General features: G+C 47.9%; 7 protein-coding genes across 7 annotated transcripts; 2 read left to right on the top strand and 5 right to left on the bottom strand.

The window, feature by feature from the left end:
- Positions 1 to 520: 520 nt before the first annotated feature.
- On the bottom strand, positions 521 to 2,365 carry FSUBG_12435 (lactose permease; the record flags this gene model as incomplete). The annotated part of the gene is made up of 5 exons (XM_036677223.1): positions 521 to 799; positions 845 to 1,236; positions 1,284 to 1,699; positions 1,749 to 2,090; positions 2,145 to 2,365. 5 exons carry the CDS (start codon positions 2,363 to 2,365, stop codon positions 521 to 523), a joined length of 1,650 nt encoding a protein of 549 aa, XP_036532082.1.
- Positions 2,366 to 2,964: 599 nt separating this feature from the next.
- Positions 2,965 to 5,316, top strand: FSUBG_12434 (alpha-L-fucosidase 2; the record flags this gene model as incomplete). The annotated part of the gene is made up of 1 exon (XM_036677222.1): positions 2,965 to 5,316. One exon carries the CDS (start codon positions 2,965 to 2,967, stop codon positions 5,314 to 5,316), a length of 2,352 nt encoding a protein of 783 aa, XP_036532081.1.
- A 448-nt stretch (positions 5,317 to 5,764) lies between these two features.
- FSUBG_12433 (uncharacterized protein) lies at positions 5,765 to 6,091 on the bottom strand (the record flags this gene model as incomplete). Its single annotated transcript, XM_036677221.1, has 1 exon — positions 5,765 to 6,091. One exon carries the CDS (start codon positions 6,089 to 6,091, stop codon positions 5,765 to 5,767), a length of 327 nt encoding a protein of 108 aa, XP_036532080.1.
- A 577-nt stretch (positions 6,092 to 6,668) lies between these two features.
- FSUBG_12432 (glycerate kinase) lies at positions 6,669 to 7,865 on the bottom strand (the record flags this gene model as incomplete). The annotated part of the gene is made up of 1 exon (XM_036677220.1): positions 6,669 to 7,865. One exon carries the CDS (start codon positions 7,863 to 7,865, stop codon positions 6,669 to 6,671), a length of 1,197 nt encoding a protein of 398 aa, XP_036532079.1.
- A 1,587-nt stretch (positions 7,866 to 9,452) lies between these two features.
- On the top strand, positions 9,453 to 12,602 carry FSUBG_12431 (multidrug resistant protein; the record flags this gene model as incomplete). Its single annotated transcript, XM_036677219.1, has 8 exons — positions 9,453 to 9,767; positions 9,818 to 10,234; positions 10,288 to 10,393; positions 10,443 to 10,761; positions 10,816 to 10,945; positions 10,993 to 11,370; positions 11,497 to 11,551; positions 12,223 to 12,602. 8 exons carry the CDS (start codon positions 9,453 to 9,455, stop codon positions 12,600 to 12,602), a joined length of 2,100 nt encoding a protein of 699 aa, XP_036532078.1.
- Positions 12,603 to 13,153: 551 nt separating this feature from the next.
- Positions 13,154 to 14,376, bottom strand: FSUBG_12430 (choline monooxygenase; the record flags this gene model as incomplete). Its single annotated transcript, XM_036677218.1, has 2 exons — positions 13,154 to 13,544; positions 13,595 to 14,376. The coding sequence occupies 2 exons, from the start codon at positions 14,374 to 14,376 to the stop codon at positions 13,154 to 13,156; spliced, it is 1,173 nt and encodes a 390-aa protein (XP_036532077.1).
- A 2,481-nt stretch (positions 14,377 to 16,857) lies between these two features.
- On the bottom strand, positions 16,858 to 17,374 carry FSUBG_12429 (uncharacterized protein; the record flags this gene model as incomplete). Its single annotated transcript, XM_036677216.1, has 2 exons — positions 16,858 to 17,042; positions 17,095 to 17,374. 2 exons carry the CDS (start codon positions 17,372 to 17,374, stop codon positions 16,858 to 16,860), a joined length of 465 nt encoding a protein of 154 aa, XP_036532076.1.
- Positions 17,375 to 18,863: the final 1,489 nt, after the last annotated feature.

Here is an 18,863-nt window from a genome sequence, read left to right as displayed (position 1 = left end):
AACTTGATTTATTGGGAAGCTGCATAATTGAGGCAAAGGTGATTTACCCACGAATCAAAATGATTGTCTCACGCACGTTGAAAATCTACAACGAGCCACTTGCTGAAGGAGGAGCTTGATCCAAGTCACGGAACTGATGCCAGTTCGGATTATGGGAGAGATCTACAAGAGCATCCGTTGCGGGAAAAGACATTATGTCTTCAGCCGCGTGCAAGGGCAAGGTAGTGTGTGTTTACCGGCCCGTCTACCCATTTATCCACCGCGCAGATCGTCCACTATCTCTGCATACAGGGGACTACAGCTGGAAACGGAAGGAGAACATTCGAAACGCATGCTACTAGACTTGATCTGCCTTCGCGTGATGAGTCGTTCGAGGTGCGTATACGCGTATTAATAGACTGTTACTCGGAGAGCATTTGGGGCACAAATCGTTGACTGTTGCCATATGACAAGAAAAATGTTTAAGTTGCGCGATTATTCTGACTGAATGCATACAATCATTCGTCTCACACGACCTTTGTCAAGCCACCGGGGAATTGTTACGTGCCCGCCCCTTTTCCTCCTCGATAGAAGCCCATTTGGCGTCTGCAATCTTGACACTCAGCTTGGTGGGGTTAGTATTCTTGGTTTCAAAAATGTGGTCAATCTCTTCCAGATTGAGTTTTCCGGTCTCGGGGAAGATAAAGTAAGCCACGATGAGCTGGATGAGGTTGTAGGCGATGTAGACGGCCCAAATCTTGTATCCGACCTTGGAGATACCCACTGAGATGCCGTAATTGTGGACTACGCCGGCAGCACCCTGTGACTGTTAGTGTTTGATTCAAGATCAATTGTGAGAACGAACCTGGAACATCGTGTATAGTGCCATTCCCTTTGCTCTCAAAGGCAGAGACAATAGTTCTACCGGGTACAAGTTGTGCATCGTCGCTATAAAAGATGCACTGCAGACCTGGAAACAGTAGATCCAGACCACTGTAAGATAGGACAGGTATCTGTCTCCTTGCACGTTAACCCGCCAACTTATAATGGTGACAGCGGTCTGTGCAATTATGATGCATATCAAGCCAACAAAAATCAGAGTTCGTCGGCGGAAATATTCGATAATGAATGCACCAAAGAGAGTGAACACAAAGTAGGTGGCAGTGAGACCTAGTGTAATGCCCAAGACATCAAGCTTCTTGGTGATTCCAATAGTTTGGAGCGCTGGGTCCATGTAGAGACCAATGATGCCACCACCTATGGCGAGTCAGAGAGTACAATATGAGTCGGCGTTCAAGGCTTACCATTCCATTGCTGGAAGATCGAGTAGAGGAGAAGGACAAACGTTCGAAAGCCGACAGCCTTTGTGAAGAAGACTCTAAAGTCCCATACGGCACGGAATCCAACCGCCGAAGTCTCGATGGACTCATCAATCTGAGCTATCAGGGTCTCCACGAATGGGTGATTAGGGTCTTCGGAGGACGTAAAGTACTTGGAGATCACGGTGCGAGCCTTCTCTCTTTGGCCTTTCATGATCATGTATCGCGGTGATTCGGGGCAGCACCAGTAGTTAGCGACGCACACAAAGAAAGGGAAGATGGCTTGGATAAGAAACGCTACTCTCCAGCTCCAGTTGCTTTCCCAGTGAGTAAATCCCATCATGATAACGACGATGGCAAGAGAGCCGACCTGGAAGAAGGCACCAAAGATTCCAACGATGCTGTTCAACGTGTTATTTGGCAGTTCAGACTGAAATCGGAGAGACTCACTGTCCACGGATATGAGGAGGCGCAACTTCTGCGATGTACTGCGAGCTCGTGCAGAGCGCGGTACCAAAGCCAAGGACAAAGCGGCCAAACATAAAGACCTTGACATTCGGAGCGAAGCATTGAATGAGCGAAGCAACGATGGTGAGAAAGCAACCGAGAAAGTTGACGCTGCGACGGCCAATCTTATCAGCAACACTGAGGAATGGAGCGCCACAAAAGTTGCCAATGGTCATGAGAGCGTTGATGACACCAAGTGTCGAGCCGCTGTTTTCGAAACCAAAGTAATCATGCCAATAGGTGTTGGAGTTGATACTGCTGATGACGCCCCAGTCGATACCGTATCTACACAACTGTCAACACAACTTCGTCAAAGGTTTAATGAGTCAGCAGCCTTACGCAGCTTGGTTAAATCCCATGGTCACCATGATGAGAAAGATGCGAAAGCCAGCTCTGGACTTGAGGGATAGAGCTTCCCTAGACTTGGTGATCAGATGGTCCTCGGTGATTCGTGCTGCGACGACCTCTTCGACAGCAACGCCTGATTTGTTTGCATCAGCTTGGACATCTTGGTAGATGTTCTGGCGCTCGAAAGAGGCTCTTCGTGCCTGGATAGGCATATTTATATTCTGTAGATCGTGGTGCTCTTACGAAGTCAGAAGCACAATACTATTAACCCATACATGCTATCGCTAGACCTCAGATCATCTTTATATGACGCCCACTGAATGCCTGCTGTGCCGTGATTGTTTCGATCTAGGTAGTTAGTCCATTTATTCCGAGTCGAGTGTGGCACGAGAACCGTAGACAAAGCGGTATAGCGTAGACCGCATCCTAAAAACTCGGGATCACACCACCACTGGACTATCTTTCCTCTCTTTGGTGGGTTCTGATCACGGCCTAATGCTGCATGTACGTGATGTGATAGCGGCTAAATTGCCTCCATTTTTTAAACCACTCTCGACGCTGGGGCATGTGGGTACAATTGTCAACTTAAATAATAATCCCTCCAATAGCAACGCTGAGTCTGTCGTTACCCCATGGGCCGTTGATCCGTCCGCGTGGGTTTGTGGGGTTGACCATCCTCTTCGGGTCTAATCCATCATCAATCGGCCATGCTCGGCAAACAAGAAACAGAAGAGATTCACCAAACTTCCCCTCATCAATTAGTCTAGCCCCAGCATCATCATCCCATGCGCCTTTTCTACCATCAAGCGCCATGAATTCGTCGCGGCAAAACGGCGCGCATATCCAGCCATCATCCACAATGGACGAATGCGAGTCAAGTGACACAGACAAAGGCATGCTCTTGCATTATGCCGCCCCCGCATCTTCGTGGTCTGAGGCTCTTCCTATTGGTAACGGGCGGCTGGGAGCTATGGTATACGGGCGAACGTCGACCGAGCTGCTGCAACTCAATGAGGACTCTGTTTGGTATGGCGGCCCGCAGGACAGAACACCACGCGATGCGCACCAGAACCTAGCTGCTCTGAGGCAACTGATCAGAGATGAGAAGCACAAAGAGGCAGAAGATCTTGTTAAAGAGGCCTTCTTTGCTACGCCATCGAGCATGAGACACTATGAGCCATTGGGCCACTGCAAGATTGAGTTTGATCACGAAGAGAGTAAGGTGACCGATTACACACGATGTCTCGACTTGAGCACTTCTCAAGCCACAACCAGTTATAAATGCAACGGTATATCTTATCGTCGCGATATACTTGCCAGCTTTCCTGACAGTGTACTTGCCATCCAAGTCCAAGCATCCGAAAAGAGCCGTTTCATTTTACGTTTGAACCGACAGAGCGAGAATGAGGGAGAGACAAACGAGTACCTAGACGGCATCTTCGCGCAAGACTCACGGATTATTCTCAACGCAACACCTGGTGGCGCAAACAGCAATCGCTTATCTCTCGCCCTTGGAGTTTCCTGCGAACCTAGCGATGGGACTGTCAAGGCGGTTGGAAATTGCCTGATTGTTGATGCGACAAAATGTGTTATTGCCATCGGGGCGCATACCACGTTCAGAAAAGAGGACCCCGAAAGATCGGCTCTTCTGAATGTTGATGATGCTCTTCGGAGGCCTTGGGAAACTCTCGTACGCCGCCATCGGTGCGACTACACCAACCTTTTTGGCCGCATGTCCCTTCGGTTATTCCCTGACGCGAACCATCTGCCAACAAACAAGAGAATCGTCAGCAACAGAGACCCGGGTCTGGTGGCACTTTATCACAACTATGGACGGTATCTGCTTATTTCGTCAAGTCGAAACTCCGAAAAAGCTCTGCCGGCAACATTACAAGGAATATGGAACCCATCGTTTTCACCGCCGTGGGGATCTAAATTCACCATCAACATCAACCTCCAAATGAACTACTGGCCAGCCATCCCATGCAGTCTCATCCAGTGTGCTATACCACTCATCAGCCTGCTCGAACGCATGGCGGAAAGAGGCAAGAGAACAGCCAAGATGATGTACAACTGCAAGGGATGGTGCGCCCATCACAACACTGACATATGGGCTGATACAGACCCTCAGGATCGGTGGATGCCTGCTACTATCTGGCCACTCGGAGGAGCTTGGCTGTGTACTGATGTTGTCAGGATGCTCATATATCAGTACGAGCCCACGCTACACTGTCGCATCGCTCCAATCCTCGAGGGCTGCGTCCAGTTCCTTCTTGACTTTCTAATACCATCTGCTTGCGGCAGATACTTGGTAACCAATCCATCTTTGTCCCCAGAAAACAGCTTTGTGTCTCAGTCAGGAGAGACAGGAATCTTCTGTGAAGGGTCTGTGATTGATATGACAATTGTACGCATTGCGTTTCAGAGTTTTCTTTGGAGCACCAGTATCCTTGACCCAGATCATCCCCGGAGAAACGATGTCGTCGCAGTCCTCGATAAACTACCGCCCATATCGCTGAACAAAGATGGACTCATACAAGAATGGGGGCTGAAGAACCACAAAGAAGCTGAGCCAGGACACCGACATGTGTCGCATCTCTTTGGACTATACCCCGACGACTCTATCAGCATGGACTCGTCGCCGCTCCTGATCAAGGCCGCGAAGAGGGTTCTTGCAAGGAGAGCAGAGCACGGAGGAGGTCATACAGGCTGGAGCAGGGCATGGCTACTGAACCTCCACGCTCGTCTCCGAGACTCAGAAGGTTGTGAAAACCATATGGATCTGTTGTTGAAAACATCAACATTGCCAAACATGTTAGATAATCATCCTCCATTCCAGATTGACGGAAACTTTGGGGGATGTGCTGGGATCTTGGAATGCCTGGTCCAATCTACGCTAAGGTCTGAGCCGTCAAGACAGGTCGTCGTGATACATCTGCTTCCGAGCTTACCGTCGTCTTGGGCTGATGGGAAGTTGACTCATGTCAGGGCCATTGGAGGTTGGCTTGTTTCTCTCGAGTGGAGGTCAGGCATGCTTGTAAAGCCGCTGCAGGTGGAAGCCACTGTGATTCAGGCTCCAGACGCTCTCGTTGTGTTTCCTAACGAGGACAAGGTTTATGTGTCAAGTAGGAAAGCTGGTCCACAAAACATATGGCATAAATAATATATCCTTACAGAATTGTATTAAAGATAAGAGATTTAATTATATCTCTGCCTTTCGTGTCCTGAACTAAGGAGAAACGCAAACACTCCATCTTCAAAACTGTAAATTCCCACTCCAGATTCAGCATTCAAGCAATCGTTGTCAAACACTGTGATAGGTTTGAGAGGTTAAAATAGATCTCAGCACCTAGGGCACAAAGGCAAATAACACCAAGAAAAACAAAGAAAGTAGCCCTCTCCGAACTAATTATCCCCTCCACAGTCGAAGATCAGATTTCCATCACTTCATCCCGTATACCAAGCCGTAAAGTCCTAGCAATGGCTCAGGCCCCAGACAAGAAATGTGCCGGTGTTTTCGCCGTGAGGTGAGGCAACGTTGAATCTAGACTAAAGGTGTCAGCCAGTATACTCAACTCAAAGCTCATTCTGAAAGTCCTCGCACTAACCTATCACCAGGAACTGGTTGAGCCATTCATGGCATGCCTGCTCGTGTCACTGCCCCGGCTGGCTCTTTGCTTGGACTTTCCCTTCCGGACGCCGTTTGACGCTCCAAAGAAACTTTGATCGAAACCTTTGTCACGAGCCTGTTTGAACTCACTTGTCTTTGCTTCCACCTTGATGCTTTTGAGCCTTTGGCTTTTGCGCCGGGATGGTTTCTTGTGCCACCCCTGAGTAGAACCTGAAGCTCGGGCAGCAGCGAGACTATTGACGGAGGGAGATTCCCGGCCGCCGCCACCTCCGCCACCTCCGCCCCTGCTGAAGCCGCCGCAGCACATGTTGACAGATGATGGTATCGTAAAAGATGAGTGAGATAGTTGTGTGTTGGTGTTTTTTCAAGGGAAAGTTGTAGAGTTTGTTAGTGAGGAAAAGGAAAGAGAACGGATAATCAGGGGGGACGCAGTTATTTATGCTTTTCTATATCTGAGAATTTAAAGTTCTCCTCTTAGACTTTTATTACATTTTCATAAGAACCTCAGCTTATCTCTAGCGTTCTAAGTATTATATACATCAGCTCTGCTGTACCTCCTGTAAACACACCCTCTTATAACAACTTCCTGGACTGAAAGGGCTAACTTCTCTTGGTTGAGTCTAGGCTCTAGGGTTAAGCCACAGATCTCAGTTACGAATAGAAGCATTCTACCGTAGTAGTTAACCAATTACTACGTTTCATGCAAATTCTCTTCCACGTTCTCCTACAGGGTTTGAGATCGAGGTAATGGCTACTAGTATAAGCAACATGCATATCACATGGACAGGTAGAGAGTTTGAGCAATAGAGTTCCGTTGCGGAGTCGCTCAAGAATTCAGTATAATGAAGCCAAATCATAAACAGAAGTAGATAACACATGTCTCGTCAAGTGGACCTGCCTATCATCCGCCCAACCATAACAATTCTCATAACAGTCTCAGCACTCTCCCGGGTTAATTTCTCCGCTTCCAGAACCGCATCGTCGAGACTCATTGGGCGTTGAATAATGCATGTAAAAGCATCAATCCCGATATCATAGTTCACTCTGGCGCCCTGGCCAATGGTACCAGCGATGGCAATCACAGGAAGTCCATGTTTCTTTGCTAGTCTGGCCACTTCTGCGGGGATCTTTCCCCTTGGAGTCTGATCGTCGATGCCTCCCTCTGCAGTAAGTACAAGGTCGCAGTCGTCAAAGATACTGTGCAAGTTGATGTACTGCATGATGACCTCGTATCTGGGTCTGAGTGTAGCTCCTACCAAGCGCAAGCCCGTTCCAAGACCACCTGAGGCACCGCCTCCCGGAGCACTTTGGACGGTTTTGTCGCAAAGAATGTCAGTAGCAACATTTGCCAATTTTTCCATGGCGAGACTAAGGCGAGCGGCCTGCTCTGGGGTTGATCCTTTCTGGGGACCAAAGACATTTGCCACACCAGCTGGTCCGCAAAGCACGTTATGCCAATTCACAGCGACGTCAACTTTTGCTTTCAAGACACGCGCGTCGACTCCATTCAGGTCGATTGAACCAAGGTCTAAGAGTGACTCGCCGCCACCAGCCAAGGGGAGGACGCGTCCTTGGACATCAACCAGTCTTGCACCAAGGGCTTGAAGCATGCCCGCGCCACCGTCACACGTCCCAGAGTCACCGCATCCAACCAAAATGCGGGTAGCTCCAGCATCAAGGGCAGCAAGGATCAGCTGGCCAACACCAAAGGTTGTTGTCTTGCCTGGATTGCGACTGTTGGGCGGCACTAAGCTCAGGCCGGCAGCAGCAGCCATTTCAAGGACGGCCGTGGTTGGCGCATCTTGTCTGCGGCCGAGGAGACCAAAGAATGACGTGACTTGGTCTCCTACGGGTCCAACCACGTCTACGCGGTGCATTGAACCGCCTGTAGCTGTGACAATGGCCTCGGTGAAACCTTCACCCCCGTCAACCAATGGAACCTTGCGGATGGAGGCGTTAGGTTCAACAGCGAGGATGCCGGCTTCGATACAGTCTGCAGCCTCACTGGGCTGAAGGCTGCCCTTGAAGCCAGATGGACAGACAAGGACTCTCATACTCGGTGTAGCGACAGTGGAGCCCATTGTCATTCTGTTCGAGTGAAAGGACTTGAGCACGTAGCCACAAAGACTATGAAGGACAGGGATCGATAAGATAAAACGATAAGCTTGTTGTAGCGAATGTAAGCTTTTCAGCTAATGGTATTTGAAGCGAATGTGAAGATGAGGCTATTGAGTATTGTGAATTGCTTCATCCTCTGCCCGGATATGGCATAGTTATATACAGCAATGCTTCACTATCTATCGCCATGTTTCGGTTGCCAATTGACCGCATCTCATTTAGTGAATCGTCCCATCTTCCCACTCCGCCTCGGCAAGAAATACGCACTAGCCTGCATCACAGCAGAGACAAGCCTCAGAATAGCAACAGGTCGTCTGCCACTCTGTCTTGAAACGAGCATCACCCAGATCATCATTTCTGGAATGCGCTTGCGTCACGCGACCACCCAAGCCACATGGCATAAATAGAATGCATTGAGAGGGTGATTTGCCTCAGAGATCAATCAGGCGAGTCGAGATAAGGGACGCGTCATTCATCACAGGGCTGAGGAGATCATCACTGGGCAGCTCGCTTATGAGTTTGGCATGTCACAGTGCAGGGATAAAATTTAAGCTTAATTCGAAGTTTCGTGGCTTGACTGGGGCAATGCCGAGTTAATCGTCATCAAGGTTGCGTGCTACTGGAGCCGTCATTGCTTGGCCCTTATCTAAGTTTCGTGAATCATGCTTCTGCCAATCAATGAGAGACACGCCATGCATAAGAGGCATATTTATAGAAAAGCCATTGGAGCACATCTTTGGCGGCAGGGAGTTCACAGAAGCTTATTTTCCGTTCATAAGTTTGCACAATATGCTTTGAAGATATAGCTTGTGAGCCCTAAAGTCAACGAGAAGTCAATATTGCTGAAACTGTCGCTTCGCTCCCGTGCGCAAACTTCACTTCATAGTTAGGGCCTTACCGATGCCCAGGAGCCACAGGTGATTAACTCGGCATCTTGAAATATCCCGAATCTCGTGGCGTAATGATGCGCGATACCATTTCCAACTTCAGGTCTTGGCGATGCTGCTTGAGCAAATGAGATGGCAGCAAACCAACCAAGCTAAGTCAAAACGAAACTCCTAAGCCACCCCAATGACGACCATAGACAATCAACAGCTGAAACAAGTGTCACTCACTATAATCACTCAATCAGCGATACGAGCAATTCTGAAAAGACGCCTAGCGGTGTAGTGTCTGGAGCAGTAGTCTCAGTGACGCAGTCAGGCTGTGTAGTCACCAGTATCTTTTACGGCCAGCAGGATGCTGTGGTATGGCGCGGTTCTGGCGATTTGTTCTTTTGATTTATGCAGGCTGTGTCATTATCTATGTAGACTTTAGCTTTGGTTACTAAACATGGCCAAGACACAACCTCTTGTCCTGGTCGAAGATCTGGGAAAGATATGAAGATATATATTCGGGCACCTTAGCTCTTCCAGAAAAACATTCAACAGATCAAATACACTCGCTTACCCATTCTCTGGTTCCATCACTACTGTTTGTGGTCTATACACCTACCCCAGACAACGTTCGTTTCTTTTTTCACTGCCCCATTCGCTATTATCCCGTAAGCAATGAGTAGAACCAACACTCCAGCACTCTCAAGAGCTGGCTCTCGATCCTCTCTCTGGAGGTCTTGGAGCCCCATGCTCGAAGATTTGGTCAACTATGAGAAGTCGCGTGAGAATTACCCTTGGCTGATACGTGACCTTGACCACGACATAAGCTATGACTCGAACTGTTCAAGTCGTCCAAGGCCACTGGCGTCTCTTGCGGAAGACCCGGATGTTGCGAGCCAGTCAGACCGATGTGCAAAGTCATCTGAAGATTTAGAGCGCCATCCAATCCCACAACCCCTTCTTTTGCCTCAAGATGAGGATCCGAACCTGGTAGGTTGGCCTTATCTCAATCATTATTTGCCTGTCCCTGCACCTTTTAGCCACCACAACAATTGACAGATGGTCAGGTAACCTGGGATGGTCCCAATGATCCCTCTAATCCACAAAACTGGACCAACCGCAAGAAATGGCTCTGCACAATTCTCGTCTCATGTTTCACCTTCATCTCCCCCGTTTCTTCAACCATGTTAGCACCAGCCTTGGCAGATCTGGCCAAAGAGTTTCAGATCTCATCTGACTTTGAGACATATCTTCTCATGTCCATCTTTCTTTTGGCTTATGCCCTTGGCCCATTCTTGCTCGCTCCCCTGTCAGAGATGTTTGGAAGAGTTGTTGTTCTTCAGGCTGCTAACATGTTCTATCTGATCTTCAACACTGTATGTGGATTCTCGAAAACTAAGGAACAGATGCTTGTCTTTCGTTTCTTGAGCGGTCTTGGTGGGAGTGCACCCCAGGCGGTATGGTTACCAATCCTCTGTCACTTATTGTTAAGTACTAATCTTGGGCGCAGCTTGGTGGTGGTGTGCTGAGCGACTGCTGGAGAAAAGAGGAACGAGGAACTGCGACGGCTATCTACAGTCTTGCCCCATTCTTGGGACCTGCTGTCGGACCCATAGGTAAGGCATCTCGAATAACGACAAGTACTTCAAACTAACAACTTTCCAGCTGCTGGATACCTCACCCAACATCTCAGCTGGCGCTGGATCTTCTGGGTAGTCTCCATAACTGATGCTGTGGTCCAGATCCTTGCGTTCCTGTTCTTGCAAGAGACTTACCCGCCTAAGATCCTTAAGGTCAAGGCCAAGAGGCTTCGTAGGGTAACTGGCAACGGACTTCTCCGTACCGAGTTTGAACAGAGAGATCTGTCTTTTGTTTCTTTACTTTTGACCAACTTGAAAAGGCCATTCAAGATGCTGTTTACCCAGCCAGCCATCCAGATCACAGCCTTATACAGGGCGTATCTATATGGTCTAATGTATCTAGTGTGAGTATGAACTCTTGGCGTGCATCCGTCTGTCAGCGACTTACCCATCGCAAGTTTTTCTTCCTTCCCTATGGTCTGGGAACAGCAATATAAGCAAGAGCCTGGCCGTGCCAGTTTAAACTATGTCTCTCTTGGTATTGGATTTGTCATTGGGCTTCAGGTGTCTGGCCCCCTGATTGACAAGGTACTTGACCCCGTCTCATCCTATGATCTTGTAATAACACTCTGGAGGTTTATGCAATGCTCAAGACTCGGTATAACCACCCTGGGCGCCCTGAATTTCGCGTACCCCTGATGTTCCCAACCGCTCTTGTCACGCCAGCAGGTCTCATTCTATACGGGGTCTCGGCACATCTGAAACTTCACTGGGTTATCCCAAACGTCGGGACAGCAATCTTTTCTGCGGGACTGATTCTGTCGTTCCAATGTGCCCAGACGTACATCATTGACTCCTATGAGCGATATGCCGCCAGTGCGACGGGAGCAGCTGCTTTTGTCCGTACTATGGCCGGCTTTAGCTTTCCTCTGTTTGCGCCTGCTATGTATCAAAGTCTTGGGATCGCGTGGGGAAATGGCCTACTCGCGAGTACAGCCATCTTGATCTGTCTTGTAGCGCCAATTGTGCTTTGGCGATATGGAGAGTGGATTCGAAGAAAGAGTCCTTACTGCGCAGGATAGAGTCGCCAAGTCGTCGCTCTAGATCTCAGCTAAATAGCTAGCTGACACCACTTTTAGGCCTTGTATGATGCTCTTACACCTTCGGAGGTGACTGACAGTGAGGTTATAATACGTAGGACTTGTTCCTCACTGTCAAATGTGAGCAAGACATCTATCCACAATGGTCTAATATTATCTTCTTTACCGCATTTTACCGTTTAGCTTCGGTCCCGAGAATATAAGATAAGTCTTGGCAATCAAAGGTCTGGAGTAGAGGCGGTGATATTTTTGCAGATATGAGGTCACGAAGGATCAGTTTATTGCCGTCGCATCCGCGCTAGCCAATTGAATCTTTTCTTTAATGGCGCATATTGGTTTGAAACATGTGCGATTACTGTCAGCTTGAGGCATTTCTCGAGCTGAACCAATCGTCCTGCCCAAAGCGGATAGCTGTTTGTCCAGTGTGGCTCGAGTCAGCATGGTTAAGATATCTCCAACGCCTGGCTACAGTGCAGCACTCGAACGTTTTCGTATTACGGGCGTATTGTTAATATAAAACATTAACATTTGTTTATCAAAGTCAGTTCAATAAACTCATCTGCCTATTTCAAAATTTAACCAAGTTTTTACATAGAACAATCTCTTCCAAAATGAGTCAGACCAGTCTTGTCGAGTCAAGTTCTTCCTGAGAAGCTCCTCGCAATGCATTGTCACTCCGACTAGAGGCGCCTCTCTTCTCTCAGGCATCCATTTCTCCAACCAAACAGTCCTTCAACATTCAGGGCCGATATGTATACGAAACAGAAACCAGTCCTGCCACGCCAACATATCACATCTCTAGTCGTAATACTCAAGCCGGAAATCCATGGCAGCTGCGAATCTGCCGACTTCTGCCCAGCGAAGTTCGTCGCCTGGGTGAGGCTACAGGAAACGACGCTTTCATCAGATACGATGATGATCTGACACTCTACTCTGGCGAAAAGATGAACATCCCTTTCAGTTTCGCCGCTGGTCTCGGCCCCACGCCACTCATTGTTATCAGGGGCCAAAAGAGAGGTACCATCCAGGGAAACATCGCAATGGAGAAATCTGGCCGGGTATGCAGGTTCTACCATATGATTCCCATCAAGCGCGCCTTGACCAAGATCGAAGAGGACAGGGTTAATGCAGGCCCTCATGCATAAGCGCGGATACCGCGATTGTGATGATTGGAAGAAGAATTTTCTGTTGACGGCGCAGCAGAGCTCGACTGAGGTCACACAGTGGATTGATGAGTATGGAACGATTGTTGCGGTTGAGAGAGATGATAAGCTGGAGTTCTCGGGCGAGATGCAGACGGGGAAGAGGGATTTTGTTGTTGCGTGCTGGGCCTGCAAAGGTTTTGTACTGGAAAAGACTACATAGATACATAGTCATCAGCCGAACCTTGTAGCGGTATGCGGTTGTATAAGTCTTCAGCGATAGGTCCAACCTCAAACAAAAGGTCTAGCTCGCAACTTAGAACATGTGAGGTTGGCGCTGTTTGCGTCAGCCAGGAGGACTGCCACGAGAAGAAGAGATAGAAGGACATGATGAATACTTCATCGAGCTATGCATTATTGTCATAACTATGCTATTAAACTAAGAACCCATTTACAAGACGCTGCCGATATAAATCTTCTCTCTATACCGTCTGTAACCTTATATGCAAGAACCACTCCATCTATACGCCAATTCTATTTTACAAACTCCACGATTACCAAGCAAGATCCTTGGCTATTTTACCACATGAGAGCCCAGAGCAGGAAGAGTAGAGACTCTCGTCTTGCTCAGTCTTGGTAGCAGACTTGTCAAGAATCTGCTGAGCGGGTCGAATTTCACGACCAGCGACACCTTCGAGCTTGCGGTGGTGCTCGACTAGTTGATACACTTGGTTCTGGAACTGAAGAGGAGTTTGGTCAACGAGGACGCCGGCGCGGAGGTTCTTCTCGGCAGGGGCTTCTTGCTCGCTGGCTGTTTGCTGGAGAATCTCCTCGACCTTCTTGAAGTCGGACTCGCTGGCATTCTTGTGGCGGTAGACTTCATATTGTAGCTGGGACTTTGTGGCTGATGTAGGGACGCATCGCAAAAGGAAGAAGAAATGAGGACTGGATCAGTTAGTCATTGCTCGTTGCAACTTAGTTGGTGGGGAACTTACGAGAGGGTCATGGAGGCGTTGGGGAAGAAGAAGTCGTTGACAACAGATTTCTTCTCAGCGGCGTTCTCAAAGTTATCGATGTTGCTACCAGTGCAAGACTTGTCGGCCAACGTCTTCCAGTTGAAGCTGCTGGTATCTTGCTTAACGTGGTCAAATTTGTAGTCCTCAAAGTTGAAAGATCCGTGGTTCGCTGTCTGGCTGAGCTCCTCACTCCATGGGTTCTCAGGCACAACCTTGGCGTCCATGTTGATCCAGACAAAGCCCTTGGCATCGATGTGAGTGTGAAGAGGGAAGAGACCGTTCTTGGAGCGATCAAAACCAGGGAGATCCTGATACAGGGGAGCCTTGGCAAGCTGACCGTTCATGCCGTAGGACCAGCCGTGATACTTGCAGGACAGGACGTTGTTCTGGCCATTATCCTTGACAACGACGGGAAAAGCGCGATGTCGGCAGATGTTGTGAAAGCCCCTGATGGTACCCTCTGCATTTCGGATGAGGAAGAAGTCGAAACCAGCTTCAGCGTAACGGACCCAGGCGCCAGTCTGGTCGAAGCGCATCTTGTGAGTGAGCAGGATCCATTTCTTTGAGAAGATGGCTCTTCGCTCAAGTTCGTAGATGTCGTCTGACTTGTACCATGTTGAGGGGAGGGGTTGAGTGAGGGGTGCAGCAGCGGGGATGGCTCTTGAAATAAGGTTTTCCTTTTGCGGTTTAGATAGTGTCTTCACGACGAGGGCGATGGCAGCCGCTACGGCGAAGAAGATGAGTGTGCCGAGAGTCAACATATTGCTGGCTGGGAGGTCAGAGTACCGTGGAGTTGATGGATGTTTACCGATCAACTGCTGGGAAGGGGAACATGTCAATCTATATATTTGCTGCGTGTCATTGATCTAGACCCGGCCGCACATTCTGTTCCCATGGTCGACGCCACTTTGGCCCAAACAACGATCGAATGATTGCAAGATAAACGGGCATCCCGCTAAGCAACCGGTCATGTGATCGGTGATAAGGACTAAGTCTCTGGTGCCAGCGACAAATGCCATTGACGGGATTGGGCGCAGATCAAGTGGACCATGGAGTTTGCTTCCGCGCTTGAACGGTTCTACGCCGTCAACCCCGGGTCACATTCCCCTCTTGTATCGGTGCAATGTCGCAGCGACGCATCAGCTGGTTGAAGCCATCCGCGGTACTTGTATTACAATTTCCTATCGCGTTCTAGGTTATCGCACCCCGCATCTCATCTTGTCTTTGGACCTCCGCATCTCGCTCAGAGATACCGGACTTTTGTGTCCGTGCCCATCGCCATGTTTTGGGTCCCCCGTATCGGGTGACGCAACCTGGTTCGGCATCGGTAAATCGCAGCCGGTTGCGGGGTGTTTTTTGCTCTGCTATCTCTGGTTCCAACCAACAGCGCGTGTCCATGGCACGGCATTTCAATTGCTTCTAGATAACGAACCTGATCTTTTGTGTTCTGGACCTTTTCTAGAATATGGATGTTACAGAAATATGCATCGCTTCCCGGAGTATCACCCGCCGCTATGCCATTAAACGGTAGCCTGCCGGCGACTGACAGCTCAGAAGGCACCAGCTGACTTCCACGACAGCCCAATTGCTTGACACCGCCGTTACAGTCGTCTAAATGCGGCTTCGTCTGCACAGAAGTAAAATTTTGGTGTTGAGGGGGTAAAGCATGGAGGATCTGCCGTCGGTCTGCTTCCATCAACAGCATGCATGGACTGCTGATATAGTTACTTTGTCGCGCGATAAGGTCCCGAGTTCGGCCAGTCTAATCTTCTTAATAGGCTGAATACCCAAGGTGCGCCGCGATAAGCTTTCAGCTGCGGAACTCAGCTTCAATGTCTCATCTTGCTCTGTCATTGCGCTGAGCGTATACCAATTACCTGATGAGACAATTGCGGAAGCCCTCATCTGCTGTCATCAATTCCGTGCATGGTCATCAAGAGCTTGTTTGCAACTCTAATTGAGCCAAGATCAATTGATCTGCAGCTGTGTTCTCATCACAAGGGTCCGCATTATCAAGCATAATTGATGCTTGCAGGCGCTGGAAATGACAATGCCACGCTAGCCGCTTGATTGATTGATACTTAAAGCTTATCACGTCTCAATTGACAATGAGACATCAAGCCAACACAGTGAACCAATGCTAGCCAATAAAAGCGTATATTTTTGCAGGGTGTCCAAGCTCAGGCCAATATGCTCATATGTCGCTCATGGTTCTTGTGGTTGTCATGACTTGATAATCATGGCATTACGTAGTAGGATACCGAGCGTTACTCAATCATGATCATGTCATAATTGCATCAAGATCTTTGTTATACGGAGCTACAGCCCTGATTGGACGATAACCTAGCAGCGATTTGCTGTCTCTATCTTGAACTATAGGTCTTGTAGCCAGTCCCCTACTCTCGGACCATACTTGAATAATTTCCTGTTAAATAGAGATGCTCGATAGCTGCTCATCACTATGCTCGATATACAGACCTCTCTATCACAATATCCATTCGTAAGGCTATACAATCCCGATACCCAGTAATCCATAATATCTTAACTATAGCAAATACTCTATGTACTATTCTATAGAATAAATTGCATACAGTATAGTTCGTCACAAGAGCCTCTTAGTATTAATTCTACATATAATTAATCCTGGAGATTACAGCTTATAGCCGTTCCGTTAGTTGAGAAACTTTTTCTAGCCGTGATGCAGCTGCTTGTATCCTCTTCTTTATCTCCTGACAGAATACATTCTCGAACTTAAGATTTTTAAAAGATATGTTAAGAAAGCTAATAAAGTGGAGGTTTTTAGCTAGTTCAGGACTAAAACTATTTAGAAGATTATATTATAAGTAAGTTAAAGGCATACACAATTTAGCGTCACGAGACTTAAGATACTCACGTTCCCTCCATACTATATATATTATTATATAAAATAAGTTACGGTTTTTTATTTTAAATTTATAAACTAATTAGTTTAGAAAGTGTTACAGGTTATATTATAGCTATGTAGGTAGTAATTAATAGCAATAGCAAGGACAACTAAGTGTAAGGCTAGTTAAAAATACTAATATATATTAGTATTCCGATTTAAGGGAAGTACTCTATCTAAAGGACTATGAAGCCGCTAAATAATATATATAACGAAGAAGTATTAACCCAGCGGATTGATCCATGAAACCAGGCCGATATCTATTGACCTGGTCTTATTCAATGCCACTGGAAGCAAAGCTGATGGCAAGGCTGCCAATTTACTTAGCGCAGACCTTAGCGTACAGGTTGACGGGGCTGGGGCAGCCGTAGACCTTCTTCATGCTGGGGGTGCTGTAGCACTTGGCATCGTTGGCCTTGCAGTCGAACTTCTCGCAACCCTCACCAGGGCTCAAGATGTTGTGCTTGTCAGCGAAGGGGTTGCCGTACTCAGTGCTGAACTCGTCTGAAGAGCAATGTCAGTGGTGTCCTTGGGTCAAGGCAGCAGGGAAACATACAGTAAACGTTGTTGGGCTGAGACTCGGAAGAGTAGCCGAAGAAGAGCGGCTTGGTGAGAGTTCGGGTGGTGGCGATCTTTATGGTAGAGCCAGACGCACGGAGATCCTCGGAGAATCGCTGGCCGGGCTTGACGGTGGTCAAGGGGCCGGGAGCGCCGCCGCCGTAGGGGAAAGACTGGACGTAGATGGTGTTGGTGCAGTCGTTGATGACATTGGCCTTGTTGGCAGCAGCGGCAGAGCCGAAGACGGCGGCGAGGGCGGTGAAAGCAGCGAACTTCATGGTGACGGTTTAGAGTTGGGAATGAGAAGGTTTGAGATGTGAGGGGCTGTGATGGAGAAGATTGAGGGTGAGTGATGAGATGTGATAGTAAAAGTGAATTGGAGCTGGGTAAATATATGCCTTTATATTATGTGAGAATTGGGATCTGACCTCTGGGCTTCTGGAATAGGATACGAAGTACGGTGCACTAGCTGCGCCCTAATATCACCTATACGAAGTATGATCCATCGTCTTGTCCGGAGAAACTCTGGCCTCGTGATATTCCTGCGGGGCTGTTGAGATCAGCAAATACATGCAAGGAAATCCTGCCCAGCACTGCAGTGGATTTCATGGATTGCATGCCGAAACATCCGACTGCTCTGTGCATCATGTTATTATGGCATGGGGTTTTGTATTAAGAATTATGCTTAGCTCGTATTCACAGGGCGGGTGGGTTATTATTAGATGAGCCAGGGGCTGATCATGGCCCTACCCGGGTATCGACCGCCCCGCTAGTGCTGAATTGGGATTATGCTTCTTTGTTGAGACCGGACATTTCGACGTAATGGTCACACGGCATGGTTGATTCACAAAAACGGCTGTGATTTGGTAGATCGGTGAATTAAGCCCAGCCTCAGCCGTGTACTGCATGCACAGAGAGGACAGTGACGACATTGTGCATCTCTACTAAACAGGTCTAACAAAAAGGCAGTCTCACTGCATCATCAGAAAGAGTAAGACTGACCGCCTGAACGTGTAAGTCCTGTAAAAACAAGGACTCTTCTATTTATGCATTCCCTCCGATACTATTATGTACTCCTCTCCAGAAGGTCCCGGACGAGACACAGACCAAATAGCTCAACAGAAATGCCGTCAAGCCAAGCCATTACGGGACTACCAAATCTTGAAAAGTGGCAGCTCGAGCGGGTCTGGACGTCATTCGTGGACGCCAAGGCGGGGGAGGCTGGGCTCTGAGACACCGTCGGGTCCGGCAGACACTGAAAAACTTGCCGTAATTTAAAGCCGAGAGTGGAACCATCAGTGCTCGGAGTCTCGCGCACGAGCTGTAACTATAGGGTATTTTTCATAAGTTCAACGTGACCATGACGCTCTTTTAGACTGGGAACCGTGATTTTGAGCCCATGGTTCGTGTTGTATCCGTAGTTCGTATTACAATTAACTCTCACCGTCAGGGTAACCTGCTTGTTCTAGAATTAGCAGAAAGCACGTAATTAACCAACTTCCAAGCCTGACAATTAATCCCGTAGGTAGCTTTATAAATACATCCTTACATTACACTATTAACTTTTAGTTATATTCTTAGCTAGTAAGTAGCTTTATAGATAATTCCTATATAACTAAGAATTTAAAGTATATATAAAATTAGCTTACTATATTAATAGCCTTATTATTAATTTATTTTAGATTTATACTAGTTAAATTCCTTAAGAACTATTTATATTTAAATTATAAGTAATAATTACCTGTATGTTTATAATGTACTAGCTAA

The sequence above is a fragment of the Fusarium subglutinans genome (assembly GCF_013396075.1).
Source record: "Fusarium subglutinans strain NRRL 66333 chromosome Unknown NRRL66333_c0000268, whole genome shotgun sequence".
NCBI lineage: Eukaryota > Fungi > Ascomycota > Sordariomycetes > Hypocreales > Nectriaceae > Fusarium > Fusarium subglutinans.
This window is presented reverse-complemented; position numbering and strand designations above follow the sequence as displayed.